The following is a 22,502-nucleotide window of genomic DNA, read 5'->3' on the forward strand; positions in this document are numbered from 1 at the left end:
ATAGATGATTTCTTTATCAAGTTAGATTACGGTAAATCAAAGACGATGAAGACAGCAGACCGAATCTTAAGTGTTATTAGTAGGATTTCAAACCTATTATCATGACATACGTAGGAAGTTAATCAAATATATTAATCAAGATTTAAAAATGCTGCTGGTTGATAGACTGAGTTCTTTTATATTCATTTACCGCTATAGACACGTTGTATTTCGATGAGAAATCGATGTACGGCACGTGACGTATGCTAATGCACATAATGTTACCGGTGACCGTGGCAATTGTGATTATTTCATTTCCGCGAAATTACCGGCCATAGTGTTGTATTATGGTATTTAAATCCAAAACATGTACACTTCAATAATCCTCCGAAGATCCTTTACTGATATAGCAAAATCAATTATGCGATTGAAAAAGTTACGTTATTACAATTTTGAATTGAAATCGAGAAAATCACACATGGTCCGTTTTTTGAATTTTGTGTACTTCAGCCGAAAGTTTGCCTCGGTGGCCGAGTACAGACGCGGCGACGTAACAAAGAGGTATATCATACATCGAACCGTTGATCGTACGGATGCAGTTTGAGAGTACATTGGAATAAAGTTGATACGTTTGAGTTTACGATATACCAATTTGGAAAATTTTTCGAAAAATAAACCACACGTATTCCATTCGAACATAGTTTTTAATACAATGCAGTAGCTCTATTATATTTAACTACGATTGATGTTATAGTGACGCACAGAAGTATTCAATGCCTTTGGCAGATAAGAAATGTTAGTCAATGTCGTTTTTTAAAGGGCAAAAATGCATCGCGCGAATGCGAAGTGACTTGGTATTATCGACAAACTTGGTAGATAAGCCATATTACTGAAGTTACGCACGTAGTTTATATAGCAACGTCGTCTCGTCATGCTGTCCGACATAACCGAACGGAATACGTTAGTAGAGAATCAGTCTGATTATGCTTCTTCGTAATATGTCTCGTGGTAGCAGGGTCCGGATCAGTTACAAACCGGACGCTGATCCATTGAGATCTCATTTCTAATTTGTACCAGTAATCGATCCCGGGCCGATTTCTAAACTCTACATCCGGATTTTCACAGTATGGTTTTTGGTTTTAGTCAATCGTCACTAACCGGCATTTTGTGGCTACAATGGATCGGAGGTCTTGCAGGTAAGTGACCAGACATTTGAGATATTCAATTTTTCCTCTTCGTTTACTCATTTACATTTTATTTGTACATATTCCGTAGCTATGACAATGATGTTCGTGATTGGCTTGACAATCGGTTGGGCCTCACCGTACCTAGCTCAATTTTCATCCGGCGAGTCGCCATTTCCCGCCTCTGCAGTCGAGTCCTCTTGGATCGTGTTGATTTATCAATTGGGACGTCCGCTAGGAGCGGTCCTCGGCTTTCTTTGTAACCAATACTTCGGCAGTAAGACGACGATGATCAGCACTGGCTGTGGACTGCTCGTCTCGTGGATCCTTATAATCGCAGCGAATTCTGTAACCTGGATTTACGTAGCCAGGTTCATTTCTGGGGCAGGAGCCGAGTTGGTTGGCATCAGCTTTCCGCTTTATCTCGGTGAAATTTCGAGTCCAAATTTGAGAGGTACTATGATAGCCATGACGACGAATGGTTTAACATTGGGACTTCTTGCCGGTAATACAATGGGCGCCAACGTATCGATGAGAATCTTTTCATGTATTAGTCTCGTACCAACCGCCGTTTTCACTATCACTTTCGCATTGTTACCTCAATCTCCATATCATCTCATGAGCAGAAACAAAGTGATGGACGCGGAGAAGGCCATACTGAAATACAACCCAAAAGCAGATATCTCAGTCGAGGTGGATTCTATTAAGCGATTCGTCGCCTCGTCAAATAAAGCGACTTTTTTCAGTCGTCTCCGAGAGTTCAATATTCTTCGGAACAAGAAATCTGGATTGATGATAATAGCATTGAACTTCTTCGCTCAATCCTCTGGGGTGAACGTTTTCACGGCTTACTCGGAGATCATCGTGACGAGAGGCATGGTCACCGTCATTTCACCTGCCACCATGGTAATTATAACGACCGGAGTCGGAGTTCTCGCTGGATTTTCAATGATGAATTTCTCCGACAAATTTGGACGGAGAAAGATATGGGTCTCCTCAAGCTGTGGACTTTTTGTATCCATGGCGGTGCTGGGAGCACACTTTTACCTTCTAACTGATGGGTTCGATTCACGCTCTTTACAATGGTTACCGATATTCTCCATGAAGTTATTTGCGGTTTGCTACAACTTGGGACTTCTTAGCATTCCGCATATTCTGGTCGGTGAGCTTTTTGTAGCGAACATTCGAGGTCTAGCTGCTCTAATATCTTGTTTATCTGCGGCTATTTTTGGTTTTGTTTCAATCGAAATGTACCAGTTGCTCTCAGATTTCGTCGACGAAGGTTACGTTTACTGGATATATGCAATCTTGATGCTCGTATCTACTATTTTTGGTATGTTGGTAATACCAGACACGAAACGGATGACGCTAATAGAAATTCAAAATAGTATGATGAAGAGGTGACATCTTTAAGCATTTCAATCATAATGTGGCAATCGAGAGTATATCTACGTTTTGTGATTCAACATCTAACGGTTATATTGGGTTTTGGCAACAGAACTTACACAACGGTCCAATGAGGTAGACAGTGCGCGTAGATAAGGAGAGTTACAATCAGTTTACCTATCTTAACTTATAGAGAGATTGTCAAGACAAACATCCCATTACTTTGGTTGAAGAGCTACAAATTTACGTGAAAAAAATTAGAATTACATCATAGGGCTAGAAAAACAATTTATGTGTCACAATCACGGTTTAAAATTGCTACTAGCTGGACCATTGATTTCGCCTGTTTATCGAATACTACAAACATGCTGTTATTCAATGGAAAATTAATTCATGATAAATTGCGTATAATGTAGTTCAATTTTGTCTGCCGCCACATAATTCAATACACATCTAACGTTTCGTACATTGAAAAAAAAAAGTTTTCCAGTGAATAAAATTCTCATAATCAGTGATAAGACACGACTTATGATGTATTTGCAATGAAAGAATGAGGTTTGTATTTACTTACGGCGAAGCAGTCTGCCAGATCGCGGGTGCTGAACTATTTTCTTGCGAAACTAATACCATTTTTTCCTAAATAATCTCTTGGTACGCGCAACATTTTTTTTCTCAGTTTCTGTACTGATGCGCTAAGTTTTGAACACCCTTCGGAGATCTCTCCAAAAATACCTCTCCGAAACGAAGGTAAAGATTTCAAGACGCATTGATTACGCCAGGCACCCAACAAAATCGTGCAATTGTAACAGAATACCCGTTTTCTATTACAATAATTTAAATTAAATATCGAATAATTTCGTCGATCAAATTTTCTTCATCGCCATTGTAATATAACAAGGTATAATAATTTTATCAAATTATTCTAATTGTTTTGTATACAAATGCATATATTATGTGTATGAATAAAATATATAAATATAAAAAACCTATCATGAACATCCATTTAGAATTCCGCCTCGCTTTCACCTCGTTTCATCATTCGGTTTCCATATATCACCTTTCGCAATTGTGACAAATTAGTTTGCAGGTTTTCACAGCTTTGACCTCGTTTATTTATACAATACTTTTTTTTAGTAATTACGACGAATGTTAAGATTTGATTATAAAGCGTATATTTCATAAACTTTTAAGTTTTTCGAAAACTCACTCCATATTTTCTCAGATTAGACACGTGTCAATTGTTTGGTCGTTGTCAAAGGACAAAGAAGGTTCAGAGTGAATATGTCAATTAAAACATGTCGTTCTGTAAATTCGTACGCTCAATGTTTCAAACTTTTTATCCTCAACCGTTTGTAAAATGAAGAATACTTTCAGAAGTATAGTGATTGAAAAAAAAGAAAAAGTAAATTCTTTTTGAAAACCTGGTATATTTGTATCTGTAAAGCTGTTATTTAACGTTAAGGCATGTATTCTTGTAAGCTTTCGATTGTAAAGCTCGGTAATTTTAAACCGTGGTTGTCAGCCAGTGTTGATATCTCGCGCTGAGTTGCACATTGTCTGTGAAATGACTCACGGAAATATTTACTATTCATAAAGTGACAACTTACGAAGTTTAGTATAAAATGATTTCTTTACTTTCCATTGATCCCTGTTCGATACCCTGGGATACAAACGACCCCACGTCTTTTCATCGATAACTTCAAGCACCTAACTAGAAAAAAACGGGTCTGTGGTGTCATCTGGCAGTTTGATATTTTGTTATATAACATGTATAATTTCAAAAAGTAACCATTTAAGATAGCATTTAAGAACTTCTAAAAAATTTTCAAGTCTAAATGCTTAATAGTTCGTTTCCCATAACGATTTTTGTCACTGCGGTATAAACAAATCCAGTATGTCGTGTATGTATGTGATTCTACAGAAGTGTGTAAAAAATGGGTTACAATTAATGCGTTGGCTGAACCGTTCATCTAACACATGATAAATAGTCATAACAAAGTGAAGTAAAACTGTCGGATTGAGGTAGAACTATCAGATCTCATACGTCGGTGTACATTGGAGTAAGGTCCTTGTGTCAGTGCTGTGAAGACTTTGTTAGGTACACAAACTCCCACTCCACATCAAGCTAAAATCAGGTAGTGATAGGCGGCATTCGTGGTTTATAGATAAACACAGAATAGTGGTTCTGCGATGCTTGAAGGCATGACTTCGATCCGAGTTCGGCATAATTGTCACTAAAGTAATACCAGATTTGTTGATTTACGTGGTATCATTTTGGAAATACGTTTTCGGTGTGCGCGAAATGTTCGCCGCAGACGTGTTTTGGCTGCAATGGATAGGCGGTTTCGCAGGTAACGACCGATGATCATATTCCTTGAATTATTTACTTACCGTTTGTTTCCAATTTTACTTAGCGATGACAACGCTATTTTTGAGCGGACTATGGGCTGGCTGGACCTCACCGTACCTGGCTCAATTTGCGTCCGGAAATTCCCCATTTCCCGTGACCACGAATGATATTTCCTGGATAGCGTCGATCAGCACCCTGGGCGAAATATCAGGTGCAATCCTCGGTGCAATTTGCATCGAATACTTCGGCAACAGAAGAACAATCATCGGAAACGGTTTCACTCTACTTCTCTCGTGGATCCTCGTCATCGCGGCGAACTCCGCAAGCTGGATTTACGTGGCTAAATTCATCAGCGGGGCGACTGGCGAAATTTCGTACATGAGCACCTCGCTTTACCTCGGAGACATTAGTAGCCCGAACATTCGAGGTGCCATGGTGACTATGGCATCCACCGGAGTGGTCCTGGGTATAGTGGTGGCAAACGCGATGGGTCCTTACATTTCGATGAGGGTTTTCGCCTGTATAGCCCTCGTTCCAAACATATACTTCATCGCTATATTCTTGTGGTTACCTGAATCGCCGTATTATCTGGTGAGCAGGGGCAGATTGGATGATGCCAAAAACTCGATTCTGAGGTACAACCCAAAGGCAGATGTCCACCTCGAGGTGGAGTCCATCAAGAACTTTGTCACCATTGAGAAATCAGTGTCGTTCGTCGATCGAGTCCGAGAATTCAACTTCTCCCGAAACAGAAATAATGGACTCATATTGATGGCGCTGATCATGTTCTCAAAATGCAGCGGTTTGGTTCCCTTGTCCGCTTACATGGAAATTATCATGACCAGAGGATCGGTAACTGCGATTTCACCTTCCACGGTTCCCGTCATAGTAAACAGTGTTGGACTCATAGCAGGGTGGACCGCGATGTACTTCGTGGAAAAATCTGGTCGAAGAACAATGTGGGCAGTCTCGAGTGCTGGTATTTGCGTTTCCATGACCACTCTTGGAACACACTTTTACTTTCTCAGCATTGGATACGATCCGGCCACGTTGCAATGGCTACCGATATTATCTGTGGTGTTGTTCAAAATCTGGTTCAACCTAGGCGTCAGCTACATTCCCAACATCATGGTCAGTGAGGTTTTTGCATCAAATATACGGACTCTGGCCGCTTGTCTTTCATCTGTGTCGTCGGGTGTTTTTTCATTCATCGGAATATACGGTTACCAATGGCTGCTCGAGTTGATACATGAAAGTTACGTCTACTGGATTTACGCTGTGCTTATGGTGATATCTTCAATATTTGGTTGGTTCCTAGTGTCGGAAACGAAGGGAAAGACTTTGATGGAAATACAAAGTGACGCGATATAAGACGAACTTATGTGCCACTGAAAAAATATAATATATTCATAAAAAATACAACGGGGGAAATAAAATGCCAGGAATTAAGTGAAAAACAATGGAACATATATTCGTAATGGAACTTCAAGGTGCATATAATAATATTACCAGCATATTGTAAACATTATGCAACTCACGTTTTTACGGGAAAGTGTATAGTATCGATATTAAAATTTGGAAATTCAAAATCATTCGATATACCTCGTGATTACAGTGGTATCCTTTTGCTTGAGCGGCAGAAATCAAGTGATGGAGGATTGAAAATTTGAATTTTTCATTGTATTAAAAAGAAGTGGGGAGGCAGAATTTTGAAGATTATAATGTTTCTCGGTGATAAAAATATAGTGGAAGATGTGGGTTCGTTATTGGTATACTCGTAAACATATCTCAGTTCGAATTTGAATATCTATTTTGGTATTGTGGTCTCCAGTTGCCAGACTTGTCGATTGTTCTGCACGAAACAATACGTTATGTGTATTTTGCATGGATGATAGACAGGTCTGTTATCAATAAGCTGAAGACTTGAATGCACCGATACGCCATGAATACGATTGACACAGTGATGAGCTTTGAGGAATACAGTTTTGATTAGATGATGTGATTAACAGTCTTGTTAAATTAAAAGTTCGGACTCATGTTGGATTAATTTGAGAAACTTAAGGAAATCGGGTCGCATTTTTTCTTTTCCCTGAAAAAAACATAATCACGGTTTATACAGTTAACTGTACTTCATTTGTTTTTTAATATAGAGCATTCTCTGTCAGTTCGGGGTTTTTCTTCGGGACCCACTCATTGTCAGATGTCACTTATAAATGATAGCATTTTTATACCATTTGAATGTATTCTCTCTATGATCTTTCACACTTTTGAATCAATCCTTTTGGGAGATTAATTTTTTCTAATAATTTATATCACTTGAATCGAGTAAGTCTAGCAGAATAGTTATAAGTGAAAAAAATGTTGTTTTACACTTTCTCCAAAGTCTTAGTTCGGAATCACATCAGATCAACCTTTAGCGTCACTCTGTGTTCACTTATCGACGGTTCTATGTGTATACGGATAGCGGTTTCATGCTCAGACTTTTGAGAAAAATAATTCAACGCCAATAAATAACCTATGTCCACTATGCCAATTATTCTGTATAGGTTTTCACATAATGGTATAGATTATATAATATTTCGAACAATCTCGAAGGTGTCCGTTCAAGTGAAAAACATATTTTTTAATTTTTTTTCGTTTCTAAAAACAGGCATTGCAAAGTAAATAAGACAAAACGCATTTTATCACAGAGCACGGTAAAAATCGAGGTATTTGTTTACGAACGACCCTTTTGCCAGTTCTACCAGATTCAACTTGTATGGAGGATAAGAAAAAAATTAATTCGCTAAATGGATTGACTAAAAGGATCCAAAAAAGATTAATGATTGTCTCATAGTTGGCTTGAAAGCGATCAAAGGAACGTTATATATGTTTGCATGTATCTACTGGCTTAGATACAACTACAAAAAAAAAGTATCTCATTACAGCAGCAAAATACCAGATTCGGAAAGTATCTAGATACAGATAGGTAACAAGATTCTGCTGCATTTTAGCTACTTGTTTCTAGACACTCTCCAACACTGACGATAGCGTCTTGACGTATGTTGAGAATGTATGCAATGCGAATCGTTTCTGTTCTGGATTGTTGTTTTATTAGCTTCCTGTAAGCTATAACTCTAAATATTATTCTAGCTGGTCCACTAGTTGCGTAAATACAGAGAGATCTCCTACGTACCTTAAATTCTCTCACTCCAGACAGTGTCTGTTTATAAACCTTATTAAAAATATTGATTTCTAGGTTACTAGTGTATGAGCTTTTTGCACTGATACGTCATGTATGCCGATCCCTCGCGCTCCTTTCCATTTACTTGAACTCGGGGGGCTGTGCACTGGGAAATCTCTTAGTGAGATTGCAGAGACAAAAAGAGACTGCGAACTGGGATTTTGCGGTCTTGCAATCTCAAGAAATCTCAGTACGCATCCCCTCGTCAAAACAACACGTCGAAATTGAAGTTCGCCTGTTGGTGGTGATCTAAGCTCGTCTCTTGCCCACGCTCGCAACCGACCAGATAGCAAAAAACCAGCCGCACAAGAGACGGCAAGAGACAATGAACCGGGATTTTGCCGTCTTGAAATCTCGAGAAATCTTAGTGCCCATAGCCTCGCTTGAACCTTGTAATCACAGTTGATCTTCAATCCAGAGTAATCGTGTCGGGTGCCCATTACTATCGATTTTTCAATCAATAGAATGAGATGGAGTCAAATTTATCGTGGAAGCTACGGTAGAATTGTGATCAGTTGAGGACAGAGTCAGATACGCAATAGGAAATCCATTGTTAATGTTAGTACACTGTAAATTTTTTATCAATTTTCACTCACCTTGACTTCGGCTACGTTGGGTAGATTACAGTCTACGATTATGTTGGTATGACAATCGACCAATGATAATACGCTGGTGCAACTAACTTCATCGTGTCATAATATGGAAGTCTACTTCTATGTTATGTCAGCTATACATGTGTATTGTCATTGGTCGACATAATTGTACCATAACCATACCAACATAATCACAGACTCCAACGGTAACGCTCGAAGTTACCAGGAAATTTATGGAATTGCGAGGTTCAGAAAACAATCGATGCCAATATAATCGATGTTTGAAACGAAGTCGATTACAACAATTGATGATTTTGAAAAATTACCGACAAGTCGATAAACGAATATCTACATCAGCTGAAAAATACAGATTCGATAAAATGACGAAAAAAAAATTCTGTTTCTTTTATAACCCGATCTCGGACAATTATACAGTATTAACGTTACACCCGTCTTTACTTTTTGTTCGCTTTTACATGTAGAAGCGGTTGGCCAAAAATTTATTACATATAATTCGTCGAAATATTGAAACGACATGTTTTATAGGACGTTGTGACATCTCCTTTTTCTCAATAATTCTCAATTTCGAATCGGAAATGTAAAAAAGTTTTCGCATCAAACTATTTTAAGTCTGTCTGAATTCGAATTTTTTCGATGAATAATTTTCTAATCCTGGTACACCGGTAATAGATAGGTACCTAATCAATACCTGTGAACGCAGGAAGGAAAACACAATTCCAGCCCGTCTGAAAATATGTTTAAAGTTTCGTAGTCGAGACAGATGACATTGAAATATGCTTCGAAAGACCTTTTGAAAAGAAACAAGTACCCGATTGATTAGTGGCCTATATTTTCGTCAGTCGAGTTTATTTTGCTCTTCATTGGGTCCTTATCGATGCGACCACTTGAATGCGTGCTTTGTCGTCGTCTGAGACAATGCGATACTTTTTTACGCGTCGGAATCAGGAGTTCATCTTATAGGTCGTTAATTTTTTTTCATCCACGTCTCTCTCTCTTGGAAGAAACCATTACCAAGAAAACCAAGGTTTCTTTTCTTTTTCTTCTATCCTCCTCATTCTTATTTTCCTCATCATACGTTCATCTTTGTCCGGATAGTGAGAGTGTTCATTGCGATTGTAGCGAAGCAAATAATTACAACGAAAAGAATTAAAGCAGATAGAAAATAAGAGGTATTAGTTTTTCCCGCAGACAGAAATCTTTGTCCGAAGAAACCCAACTCTCGGCAAAAAGTTTGTTTTTCTTTTTTTTTTTTTTTCCTGCATGTAAAGTCTAATCAAGGAATATTGGATTGTTAATTCATCTACTGAAAACAGTCACTATCTCTGTAGTTACTACAGATGCAATGTCTTTTCGAATGAAGGCATGATCGAAAGCTTGAATTTGCCGCTCTCGTTATCTGAGAAATGGTATTGTGCGAGATAGGCTACTGAATACATACCGTATCAATACGTCTTATTGTCATCTCAGAAAGCTCTCAGCTGTGACCGTCACGTATAATCCATCCTACCTTCTTATTGCCGTACCGAGTATTTCTCTCCCCACTCGTCCGGAAAGCTTCGCCGCGTTAGTTGCCTGTTATATCTTTGCGATAAATTTTCGTAAAACACCGTCGGAATACCATCCCTCAATCCGTCCGTTATCTGCCATACAGCAATCCTCCATGTCAATATTTCAACGTTACGAAGTTGTATCGCATTGAAGCTACCGATTATTATACATGCTATTTTTAATTATTCTTTCTAATTTTCTCTTCTGCCTCGTTCTTTTTTGAATAGAGAAACACTACGGTATTCATTGAATTAACATTACTATGCATTTGCAGGCATTCACGAAAGAACAAAGCAAACAGTCCTAGAAACACGAAAGCTTCAAGTTCAGGCTCAGGCACAGGCATTACAATATATGCAAAAAAATTGATTTCCCATTTTTGTTGGACTGGAAAAATTTGAGGAATGTGAGAATTTATGGAACAATAATTTGGTACGTTTGTTTTTTTTTTTTTTATGTAATACCATGTATTCGTGTCTAACTCATTTCAAAGTCGCTTCAACACGCCTAGTCTTTCGGGCTGAAGTTTGAAACCTTATTGTAATGCTGAATCTTTACAAAGACTCGTTATTTGCAGCTTTAGAGGATTACCCGAGAGAACCCCGCAATAATCTTATGGGGATTGGGTTTCCGTGAAATCGTCTGAATTTTTTATACGTTGTAGATCTTGGAATTCTAAAAAAAAGTCTCCACGTGCACGACCCTCCGCTATGGATAGTTTTGGCGCTAGAAAAATGTTCATCCTATATCCAGTATTCCTTGGTGCAAGAAAAACTAAGAAAAAGAAATAATAATTACTAATAAACGAAACTTAATAACAATAATGATAATAATTATTCATTAATCACAATTATATTCGTAATAGAAGGGAGGAAGTAAGGATTATAGCACGGGTTTTTGGCAGTTGCTGTAGAAAGCCCCGCATTTGCACGAGAAACAAAGGAAACCGCCGAAAACCTTGGCCAGGTGTAGCCGGACCCGAGTACAAAGCACCAACCAACAATTCGGCGACTGAACGGCTTGACCCTTCTTAAATTTTTGCAAGTTGCCCTTCAGGACTTGATTGACAGGCTAGGGATTTGGACCCAAGTTCTTTCGCTTCGCAGCCACGAGTGCTAGCACCTAAGCCACTATGGTCGGTGGCTTAAAACTTAGGCACATAATCGAACATGGCCACTTCAAGGCTATGGGATAAAATCTCAGTCGCAATTTATCTGAAACGCGGTGACGTTTTTTATACTCTCTAAGATGACGTCATCTACAGGTAATATCATAAAGGTTGGAGGAGGGGGCGAGTCCATACATTTAAAGTGGCTATTTATTTATTAGAAATAATTATTTCTTTCCTAGTTTTTCCTGCACAAAGGAATACTGTATGTAGGATGAGCATTTTTCTAGGGTCCAAGCTATTCATAGAGGAGGGTTGTGGCCATGGAGACTTTTTCCGGAATGCCACGATCTACCACACATAAAAAGTTCAGAATATTTCACTGAAATCCAATTCCCACAAGATTATTACGGGTTTCTTTAGGTAATCGTTGATAAAACATGAACAGAATCGGATTTTTTAAATTTAACTCTTAGAGTTATTCTAAAGGTGCAATATAGTAATTTTTGTTTCAGCGTTTCGGTACGGTAAAATTACTATCTTCAGTCTCATCCTAGTCTAACTTCCCCGTGAGTGTGCGAGTAAAACATCTTCGAACCTATAACGCGTGTGCAATGATCGGTACTTGAAAAATATGGCAACTTCTCAAAACTATATCGCATGAGTTGATCCGAGACGCAAGTTCGAGTTAATTTGACACGTGACTCATCGTTCAGTAATCAACGACTTTCCGTCCGGAATTATAAGACTGTAGCTAAGGAGTCTACGAGCCTAGAAGCTTAATCTTACCTAAAGCTAGTTTGAGAACTCTGTTAGGCCTCTGGAATACGGAAAATATCGGCATGCCTGCTATCATGGAAACGGAATGCTGCTCGATTGAACAAAAGATGGAGCATTCAAGGCTCTTCATTGGCGTTGTTCAATGAGTACACGTTCAAGTTTTGTCAACGACATTGCGAGGTTAACGGATATTCATATGATAATTTCATCGTTAATTTCAGACAGCATTAAAAATTCGTAGCATTTTATGAAACTGTCCAATAGTTGATGAAATCATCGAGGTTTTGATTGGTTAAAATGGATGAGATTTCAAGAAAATCTGTACTTCAATACTTGCGCGAAAACTTATCAGCAGCTCATCGGGTGAGCCAATATAAATATACGATACAAATGAGATACGACCGTAATGCGATTTTGCACGGTATTACGTTTAATCTCTGGAGTTTGTAATTAAAAGCATCAACGACAATTCTTATCTCAATTATATAACAGTACTTTATGTATTATTTGTTCAACAGGCGACGCGACGTAACGTTTAATCAATACGTACACATTCCGTGCCGTCAGTTAATTCTAATAGAAGTGAAAAATCCTCAAGCTTTTGATTATATAGTCTTTGTGAATTTTTTTAACTCATTCGTTTTTTTTTTTTTTTTTCTGTACACTATAGTCAATCTTGATTTTCATTTTTTACTATTTTCTCGAGATATAATGCATATTAAACAATTGTCAAGTGTACGACATAGGGGTAACATTTTTTGACAAATCGATTGTCGCTAAATATTTTGTAGAATAGTTCTCACAATGCGAGAAAAACGCAAATGTTAAAAAAAAAAACTCAATTTCTGAAACATGTTCAAAACATCTCATAATCGTCCGAAGAGTGTTTTGTTCCTGAAATAAAGGCATTTTGAGTCAATATATTCATTATAAAGTGAACGGGTTAATCTTGATTTGTGTATTTAACGGTAATATATTAATTTCTTTTAAGGCACCGATAAGAACGGACGTAAAATCATACAAGTACCAACATCATCTGAAATGCTGTGATGAATTTTCTTAAATATTTTATCACTCGGTAATTTTTCAATCCAAACATCGCGCACATGACGCAGGATAGCATTCGTACGCGATTCGACGAATCTTTATTGCAAAAGTTGTTGTTTGAATCCTCATTGTCCGTTATCTGTCGTTTCATTGAGAGCCATAAGAAGAAGGTAGGAAATGCCAATCTACGGCGAACCGTGGACAAAGCCTGCTCCCTACACAATTGACACGTGCTTCGAATTTCCAGACAACGTTTCTGCAAAGGATAATAGTAGTCGGGCGCCATGAAATCGAGCCTAACGATCTCGTCGACGCACATACAAAAATAATTGACTCTCTGACTGCGGATTACGTCGACGAACCAATCACCGGCCTGCTCCTGGTGTACAAAAATACGTTCTTCCACATCGTTGAGGTAATTGACGACATCTGAATGAACAGATGATTCTTGATCATTTTCTATACATTTTTACGACACACTTTTATCCCCTGCTAATGACTCACGTGGTTGTTGAACCGACTTTCCAGATTACAGAGAATACCTTCGTCAAATTAATAAAGCAGATTCGTCAGATAAATGGAATTTCCATGAAAATATTACCCCCCATGCATCACATAAGCGAGGTGAATATTAGCATTAGATTGTTTACCATCATTCCTGTTACCGTTTGTTTATACTTCGCGGTGAATCATCGAGAGGACTTACGCCTCAGATATTTCATTGGGTCACATTGACGTGTGAATGGATGATTCGTCGAGCCCTTTGATCATACAGTCGGCGGACTGCTGGTGCTTATGCTTGGGTGCCACAAGTCCGCGCAGCCCTTGTTAATTTTGGTTTAATCGGTTATTCCAAGGGCAGGGACGGACGTTGCAAGTCCTTTGATCAGTTGGACGTCGAAAGGCCATTTCAGACCGAGATTCTCCTAATCCGTTACGTAATTTATTTCTCTATACTTTGTTCAATCTCTTAGAGATGTATTCCCTCGAAATGGATCGGAAAAACGTCGCAGTCGCCCCTGCTACTTGAGCACGACCTTCCTAAGAGCTGGGAATTCGAAACGGAGGGCGCGACCCTTTCAAGCTTTCAAAACAAAGTATACAAGTTGTGTCAACATCTTCACGGATTCGAAGATAAGGTATGTGATAAACTCTTTCCTGCAGCCTTCCATGGCCCCTGTAAATACCGCGTGTTGAAATAACCTCCCCTTCGCGTGGATGGAATACCGCTAAAATATTTTACTAGCCATCTTCAAACGAACAGATAATATCCACCCTCTTCTTTTGCTTTTTCCACTCTTTGCCCAATGCAAACGCGATTCGATCCAAATCGGGTTAATTGACGCTGGATAATATCCACGTGTAGTTCTTCTCTGATGTCGTTTCACACGTAATCGAATTTATAGGTATCGTATGTAACACAATCCTCGGTTTATGTGCACGTAAAAACATGTTTAGCTCATTCGGATTAAGAATTGAGTGTGTGTGTGTGTTTTTTTTTTGTTTCTTTTGCTTTTTTCTGTTAATTGAGTAATATAACGTTTATTCTGGTTTCACACGATCGTACAAGAATATTTTCCCACCGCCGAACTTAAGCAACGAGATTGAAATTTTCCAAAGCACCCTGCTCTGCTCGCTTCCGAGGTCGACCACCTATTCGAGCGTGTTCCAGGTCTTTTGCCGGAAGCCGTCATCATCGAATACATCATGAATGGTCGCTACGTGGGAGGATTTGACTTGATCGAAAAATTTAGTTTCGACAGCCGTACGTATATCTGACGTTCAATCGATTTGCGGTCCACTGTTCCACCCTCGCGAAATCCGAATTTTATGCGAGAAAGGCGCGATAACGTTTTTGCATTTTTATTACCCTCGGACTCGACGATTCGGAACTTTTCCAGCAGCGTACGTTTCGCACAAATCGGTTTTCATACCGACGTTTACGATGAGGTATCGAATATCCGCAATCCTTTTGAACGACCCCGAAACCCAGAAACAATCCGACCGTTCAGTTTGTTCAACAGCCGTCGTCGCTACCGGTGGAGAATTTCAAAATTTTCAGTAACAGAGAAAAGTGAAAATTCGTAGGCGTAACTTTTATTCAACGCACACGCGTGCCAACCGCGAAGTGTCATGGATTGAGAGTTACACGCACTGTTCTTTATTTCACGCAGAGAAGGAATGGCCGCACGTGTGCACGCCGGATCCAATCGACATCTTCGATCGGAGAGATCCGAAATTCGTTCAGCCTGCAGCGAATCGTGGAGCTCACTGAAAGCCCGCATACTTACGAAAGCAGCCCCGTCTTCTTTGGTTACGTTTTGGTTTGCCCTGGAGGAAGAAGGAGAGTATATTAAATCGAAAAACTTTCCAGCCTTGTTTCGAACGAGCTTGAAGTTTCAACAGAATCTTCATTTTCTTCCCCCTATTCGTTCTCTCTCTTGAATCGAGAATTTCTCTCCGTCTTTGCGAAAGATCAGCGCAAGCTGTCTTCTGATAGGGTTACCCTATTAGAGGGAGTTAATAGAACAATTAAGTTCAAACCGAAGCGGCTACGCTTTCCGCGCTTTAAGCTACAATCAAATCAGGCAACCGCGGTCAAATCTGCGATCACGAACATTGCGCTGCGCCTCAATTCTGTATTCGTATAATTTCAAGCTCCAGAGATTATTCTCGTTTTCTAATACACACCGTTGATCGTGTAAATGGCGGCACCATTATACATTATAATTTGATTAGCTCGTCCAACGGAGAAAGTTGAAAATAAACTTTTACACGCATAATCTCGCGGACGTCTCTCGAGCTTACTAAATTGGAAGTAGCATTAATTTCAGGCCTGGAGCTTCGAACGATGTAGCGTCTTGATTACCCGAGGCTACCACTCGGCATATTTGCCTTTGGAAAATGACGCTGTGCAGTCGTTCCACTTGCACGACATGAGTCTAATCAAAATTAAAAATTGGACAAAGTGACGGTATAATGTGCGGATACAGAAAACACACAGCGTGAAAGAAAAGCGAAAACAAGACGAGTATTCTTTACGAAATCTGGGAAAACTTTGTTTTCGCGCGACTTTAAGACCTGCACGTTATTCGCTCGCTAAAATTGGCGTGTATATAAGGGATACGGCTCTCGGTAAAAGGAGGAAACGCGGTCAGGAAGTGGCTGCTGGGACCGCGGGCTGCTGGCAAAAAGGTAACAAATGGAAAACGACGCTGTCCATGAACAAAGTGAAGCACCAACGTCCGTTGATAGAACGCTTCGCGGAATACGAGGTTGCTGCGGCAACGAGAATGTGCTCGGAATTTCAAACCAAGACTTGATATAACGTTATCTCATTCTGGTGCAGGACCGCAGCTTCCTCCACTCTCATCTATTGCACTTCTCTCACATTTCTCTAGCAATTTGAATTTCTCGCACGTCTGTACCTTTATTTAGATGTCTTAAATCCGCTATCGTGGAGCGATACGAGACGTAAACCGAATCGTATCTGACTACTGGTTTGTCTTTCCGGATGAGAATATCTGTCACTGTGCAGCAGCCGGATTTTATCCCTTTGCGTGGGTAACCGTGAATTCTTTTCAAACTTTGAGATAAATTCCGTCCATCGCATTACGGAGTGAAATGACTTTCGAGTCCGTGGAACGCACGCCACTCTCTACACTCTACTGACTAAAACCACTTTGCGCACCTTCGGCTCACCATTATAGCACCATGTGAGTTCAAGTTCTTTCGCAAAATCGTGGCTTTCCTGCTTTTCGCAAGCACAAAATGAAGCTCCAGCTGAGGCGAGAGAACCAACTCAGACGGTACTTTGGTAACTTTGACAAAATGACGGTGGGGCGATTTCACGACCTTTGGGAATCGACCTGCAAGTCCACCTTGGCGCGAATGAGAAAGCTTTCCAGCGAGGAAACTCGCCACCTTAAACGAGGACGCAAAAAGACTCGTCCAAAAGTCTTGACTATATCTTTGCTGAACCATAACTGAATGGATTGATCAAAGATTTTTTGCAAGCGGTGGAAAGTCCGCTGTCTCGTCAGCAGTTCCCGCAACACACGCATGTTATCTAGTCATGAAATAGAACGAGAGTTGTGGGTTGGTATGTACAAAGGCGGACGATAAATAACTCGGCAAAGCTCGACTTGGCCCAGCCCTTTGCGAACGCACCGCAAACTGTAGTGTTCGTGCATGCTTTATGAGAATGTATAGATGCATATGGAACGAAGCAGGGGGATGCAAAGTGAGATGGGAATCGGAGTCCTGTGGGACAGATAAAGATGTCACAAATTGGACCGTTCTCCCCCTTTGTGAGTGCGTGTATAAGATTAAGGCCCACACTTCAGGTGAGGTGCTTCAAAACATTTATACCTTTCCGAGGGACAAACATCGCCGATGTAAGTTTTTACCAATCAATTTTTCATGGATTGTTTATTTTTCTATCCACGTTCCCCTACCTTTTTCCCCAAATCAGAAACACGTATATCACATTCACCTAATAATCGTAGTTTTTGTATTTGGTTCTCCAATTAGTCGCAACCTTGAGGAAAACAATTTTTTTCCGTACTTAATTTGTATGATCAGACCAATTGCCGCTTAAAAACTGCCACATATCAAGCATTACATTACGGCACTTGCGATCGAATATAAATTGTATTGATAAATTGTGTGGACTTTAATCACGGAGGTAATTGACGAGCGCGTAGCAGCCGCTCGTTTTGCATTTATCTTTTGGTGCAGTTACGCTGAACGAATCTGTGCGTAAATTGGACGAATCGCTGCGTGGGAGAAAACTGCTATCCGTGAATCGTGCATGAGAGAAACAACCGCCGGCGAATTTTCATTCCATTCAACTCAAGAGGAATTCGCGATAACACTGAGAAGGTGTCCCGTTTGTAACATTTAGCGATTGGAACCCCTTTAATAACATAACCGACAACACTTGCAGACACTGGCGTAATAACCTCGACTGAGAATTTCAAGTGCAAAAGCGTTTCAAATTTTGTTGCAAGCGCGGATGGAAAGGATTCACAAGTCGAAGTAAGTAGAAGCTTTGCATGATTTGACGTTGGTCGTATTTCGAATAACTGTAAAAAAAAAACAGTCAAAAAAAAAAAAAAAAACAAATGAAAGAAAAAAGAAGTTGAAACAACAGGATTTGATTCCCCGGGTTTTCCGGTCGGTGTCTCGTTTTAGCTGCACTAATTTGCATTGGACGAAACTATTGATCGAAATTTGTACGGGAAGAGAACTGCGCGTGACAAACTTTCGGATATTACTTACTCTGCGCGATTGGAAAAATTTCGCCACCCTTTGATGAAAGAACAAAAAAAAAAAAAAAAAAAAAAAAAACCTACCGAGTCCAGAGAAAGGCGAATGAATTTTAAGTATGAAAGAGTGACTGTAGATTGTCCAAACTTAATTTTGCACTCGTGTGCGATGGTATGGTTGGATTTAACACCGGCTTCCAGCGGTGAAAAAATAAGCGAGTACCCATAACACTTCCAGCACGTATTTCGAGCTCACGTATGTCTACACGGTTACCCTTGCATGCAGCAGGCCGTTAACGCGCAGAGAAGTATAAAAAGTTCTCAAGAACGTGGTTAACGGGGTGAGTGGCTTGATTGTGTTAATTAGCTGAACAAAAAACTGTGATGCCGGGCATCTGGTTGAAACTAAGCTAACATGCCGAGAACTTTGCGAAATTATTATATTGCGAATGAAAAAAACAATTGAAGTGAAAAGTAAATTGAAACCGTTACTATTTCTACGATTGACGGATTAAATAAGCCTTTAAATCGTGCTTGACAACCACCACAATTAGCCAACTTCAATCGGATCTAACTTCTGCTTATTCGGCACTAATTGAAAGTTCTGGCTGCTGCAAGCTTTGGCCCAGAACGTCTCCCTTCTAATTGACAACCTACGATATGTAGCTCATGATCAGATTAGAATTACGAGCCTTTTGCCCGTGGCAACCAACATCCTCTTCACCTTTCGACCCGGCTACTTCCCTGGAAAGGTTGCGCCCTCAGGGCAGATCCGGTTAAATTTGCTTAGGGTGCGGCAAACAGCTATAACTATTACTTTCGGAAGTTATATGTACGGATGTAATGTGTGTGCACAAGCGGGAAAGAGTTTCGTCGATCTCCGAACACTATTTCGTTCTACGGTTCTTGGCCGCATTTCAGGTCAACTGAGAGAAATGTATTTTCGAAACAGAGAATTTTGTAAATTAATCTCTTTTCCAGATCGCAACTATTTCACGCATCTCTCACTCGTGGGATAAAATATTCGACTCAGAGAAATTGTTGAATTATTATATTTGGTAGCTTTGAAAGTAAGGAACAAAGAATAAAATTAACTGAATTCTTATGGCAGTCATGAAATAATGAGTGGCTTAATATTTTTTATCAAAATAATTGCTCGACGTTTAGTAGGATTAGCTACACCGTTACTCTAATTAACTGAACAAACTCTGGCTAAGTGAAAATACTCATTAGCGGTATCTAGCAGAACCACAGGTTCGAATTTCACACCATAGATCTTATTAGCACGGAGATTAGAGTAACAACTCCGGAACTCGGTAGTAATGGTCACAGTAGCAATTTCCTTAAGCTGCCTTATTCATTTCCTCAACAGATTATAACAGCCATTTTCCGAGGTCACGACGTACCAAATGACCCGTGAAGTATCCGCTAAAACACTCCCGTTTCATCCATTTTTCATCATGTTATACCGGTTTATTTCCCCGCAGCTCCTCGCAGGAACTTCTAATCATAGGCAAACTAGGGTATACATGTCGAATCTAAACAGTTCCACTGCTCTTTTGTTAATGTCGCTCCTGTACCCTGATTTACCTATAATTAGACGTCCCTACGAGGCCCATCATGGAAATAACCTGGTATAAGATGTAACCGCAAGCACGAAATAACTGTCGGTGATCGTTTGTGAGTCACGATAGAGTCAGCTTTTCTATGCTAATCGTATTTTTAACCCTTCCGTAAATTAGAGGCTGTAAATTTGCGATGAATTGCAAATTGCACACAGGTATATCACATTTGCGACCTGCCCTCACCTACAGACGGAACGAAATAATTTATAGTCAAATAAACTTTGAGGGATCCACGTCATGGTTTCAAACCCAGCAAACGTGTCGACTGGCACATGTGCGTCAGAGGTGGTGTTTCGAAACTCACGGTTCATGAACATACGTGACGTAAATGCGAGTACGAATGCTGGGAGACTTTTGAATTGTTATAACTAGACAGGTAGACAGGCACGAGGCTCTGGGTTTGGTGAAAAAGTAAGAGAGTAAAGAGATTAACTTTTATCTTTTTTATTTGAATTCAAATGATTAAAAGTTTCGAGAACTTACCAAGTGCGACAAAATATCAACCGTTCAACTGCGGTACAGATATGGTTTTTATTACAACATAGTGAACACGAATGATAAGAAAATTTCTAGCAAGTACAGCAATAGAGATGAAATTGAGAATATTCGAATAACGCAAACTAAAATATCGCTCAAACGTGAATAACACTGCTGCTGGCAAAGGGTATTGTAACATATTTTGAACACGCAAAAAAGGGTGAAGGGAATGATTGCTGAGCCGCAATTTCTGGCTCGAGTGGGCAGGAGAGACCTCGAGGTACAACGTGTAGCATAGTCACGAATCCAACCACGGTAACCGACACGAAAATTTTGACGCGGGTAGAGGGAATGTTTTTTCTTTTTCTATATATATAATTTCATTTTCATGACACGTCTCATAGAGGAGATAGAAGCACCAGTGCATTTTTGATCCATTAAGCAAAGGCCTTTCATCGCGATCCCTAGTCTGTTCCGAACAGGTGGATTTACCGACGCGTTGGAACAGCTGTGTGAATGTATGGCATAGCGTGTGCGTAAGTATTCGTGTGTTCCATACGCACGCATACGTCGGTTTACAACAATGCTCCGCAAACTTTATCATAATACGCTTTGACACGGCAGACGGCTTCAAACAACTCGAATAGTGCAACGTTAATTCGAATTGATAATTGGTGCGTACGAAGAATTGATCGTGTTACGCCGGAGGCGATGAAAATCAGCTCGTTTTGCGAGCTGGCGACAATCGTGAATAATGTATGAAAGTCGATTGGTGGGTTGAATTTTTTGTGGATAGTCGAACACCTTGTCGCAAAAAAAAAACACGACTGTGAAAAAATTCATAGTCAAAACGTCTACGCAGCTGCCGAGATAACCAAAAGTGAAATTCGGACCTCCAGTTCGAATCACGTACGAATCAAACTACGCGAAACAATGCTGTGGTAGCGAATTTTTGTCTCGTAGATTCCCGACTTACTCCGCCGAAGGAGCAGGGGAGTCGAATCGAATCACAAATGATCGAGATGGGCCACGCCCGTCACATCGACGGAACGTGACATCCACAGTGCGGAATGAAAACGACTCAGGATAAGAAAAACCCTAGAGGAAGTGAAGAAACGGCTACGGAAGGCAAGTCGAAAATTTCCGCCGAGTGAAGGGGTCGAATAGAGAATCCGGTCGGTATGTCTCGATTCGAAAAGACAACGAAATCAGCTTCGTATAGTGTGTTAAGCTCGGTTGAATCATCGGAATACAAAACAATTGGTGTAACCTTCCCTACCGAGATCAGCCACTATTTATTTATTTGATTTTATTGTATCTTCTTAATTCAAGACCGATGCATCACTGCAGAAATTTTGGAAATGAGGTTTACGTATATTTGGTAAAAATAATATAGCTTTTGATGACGGTGATGCGGATACTCTGTCTTAGAACCAAAATCGTTATCGTAATCTAACCCTCCGGAGGTGAGATTTAACCCTCACCCCGTGTCGTCCGATTCGACGTATCAGATTCGTGTTTGCATAATCAATCTTGGCCCAAGGAATCCTTTGATACCCGACAAAAAGCTCAGCTATCGCTCATGGAGTTTGAACAGGTGAAATATGACGAGGAATTTACATGCCCCGTTACACCTACGGTAAAGGCAAAAAGTTAGTAATGAGAAATCCAACGCCGAACCTGACTAGCGATTCACCGTGTCATCATCAGGTCCAATTAACAAATCACCGCTGTTGCTGTTTCAATTTGATGTGCCTACACGGTATATAATTGTACTGTTAAAATTGCCGAAATTCGCCGGTGTGGACAACTATCGAACAATCTTTGTAGTCAATATCGGGAAATTCAGCGTCGCATATAAGTGTTAGATCGACACCAAATCATAGTCGATATCTTCTTTTAAATTGCGAA

The 22,502-nt window shown here is 39.9% G+C and overlaps 3 protein-coding genes across 8 annotated transcripts in view; all 3 read left to right on the top strand.

Annotated features, from left to right (window-relative positions):
• LOC107224656 (facilitated trehalose transporter Tret1-like) overlaps positions 1 to 22,502 on the top strand; it is a 75,217-nt gene that overhangs the window by 27,486 nt on the left and 25,229 nt on the right. The gene's annotated exons all lie outside the window — the stretch shown is intronic.
• Positions 924 to 3,104, top strand: LOC107224654 (facilitated trehalose transporter Tret1). The gene is made up of 2 exons (XM_015664792.2): positions 924 to 1,175; positions 1,255 to 3,104. Exons 1-2 carry the CDS (start codon positions 1,106 to 1,108, stop codon positions 2,565 to 2,567), a joined length of 1,383 nt encoding a protein of 460 aa, XP_015520278.2. The 5' UTR covers positions 924 to 1,105; the 3' UTR covers positions 2,568 to 3,104.
• Positions 4,738 to 7,518, top strand: LOC107224658 (facilitated trehalose transporter Tret1). The gene is made up of 2 exons (XM_015664807.2): positions 4,738 to 4,900; positions 4,964 to 7,518. The coding sequence occupies exons 1-2, from the start codon at positions 4,852 to 4,854 to the stop codon at positions 6,268 to 6,270; spliced, it is 1,356 nt and encodes a 451-aa protein (XP_015520293.2). The 5' UTR covers positions 4,738 to 4,851; the 3' UTR covers positions 6,271 to 7,518.

The sequence above is a fragment of the Neodiprion lecontei genome, chromosome 3, assembly GCF_021901455.1.
Source record: "Neodiprion lecontei isolate iyNeoLeco1 chromosome 3, iyNeoLeco1.1, whole genome shotgun sequence".
In the NCBI taxonomy this organism is placed as follows: domain Eukaryota; kingdom Metazoa; phylum Arthropoda; class Insecta; order Hymenoptera; family Diprionidae; genus Neodiprion; species Neodiprion lecontei.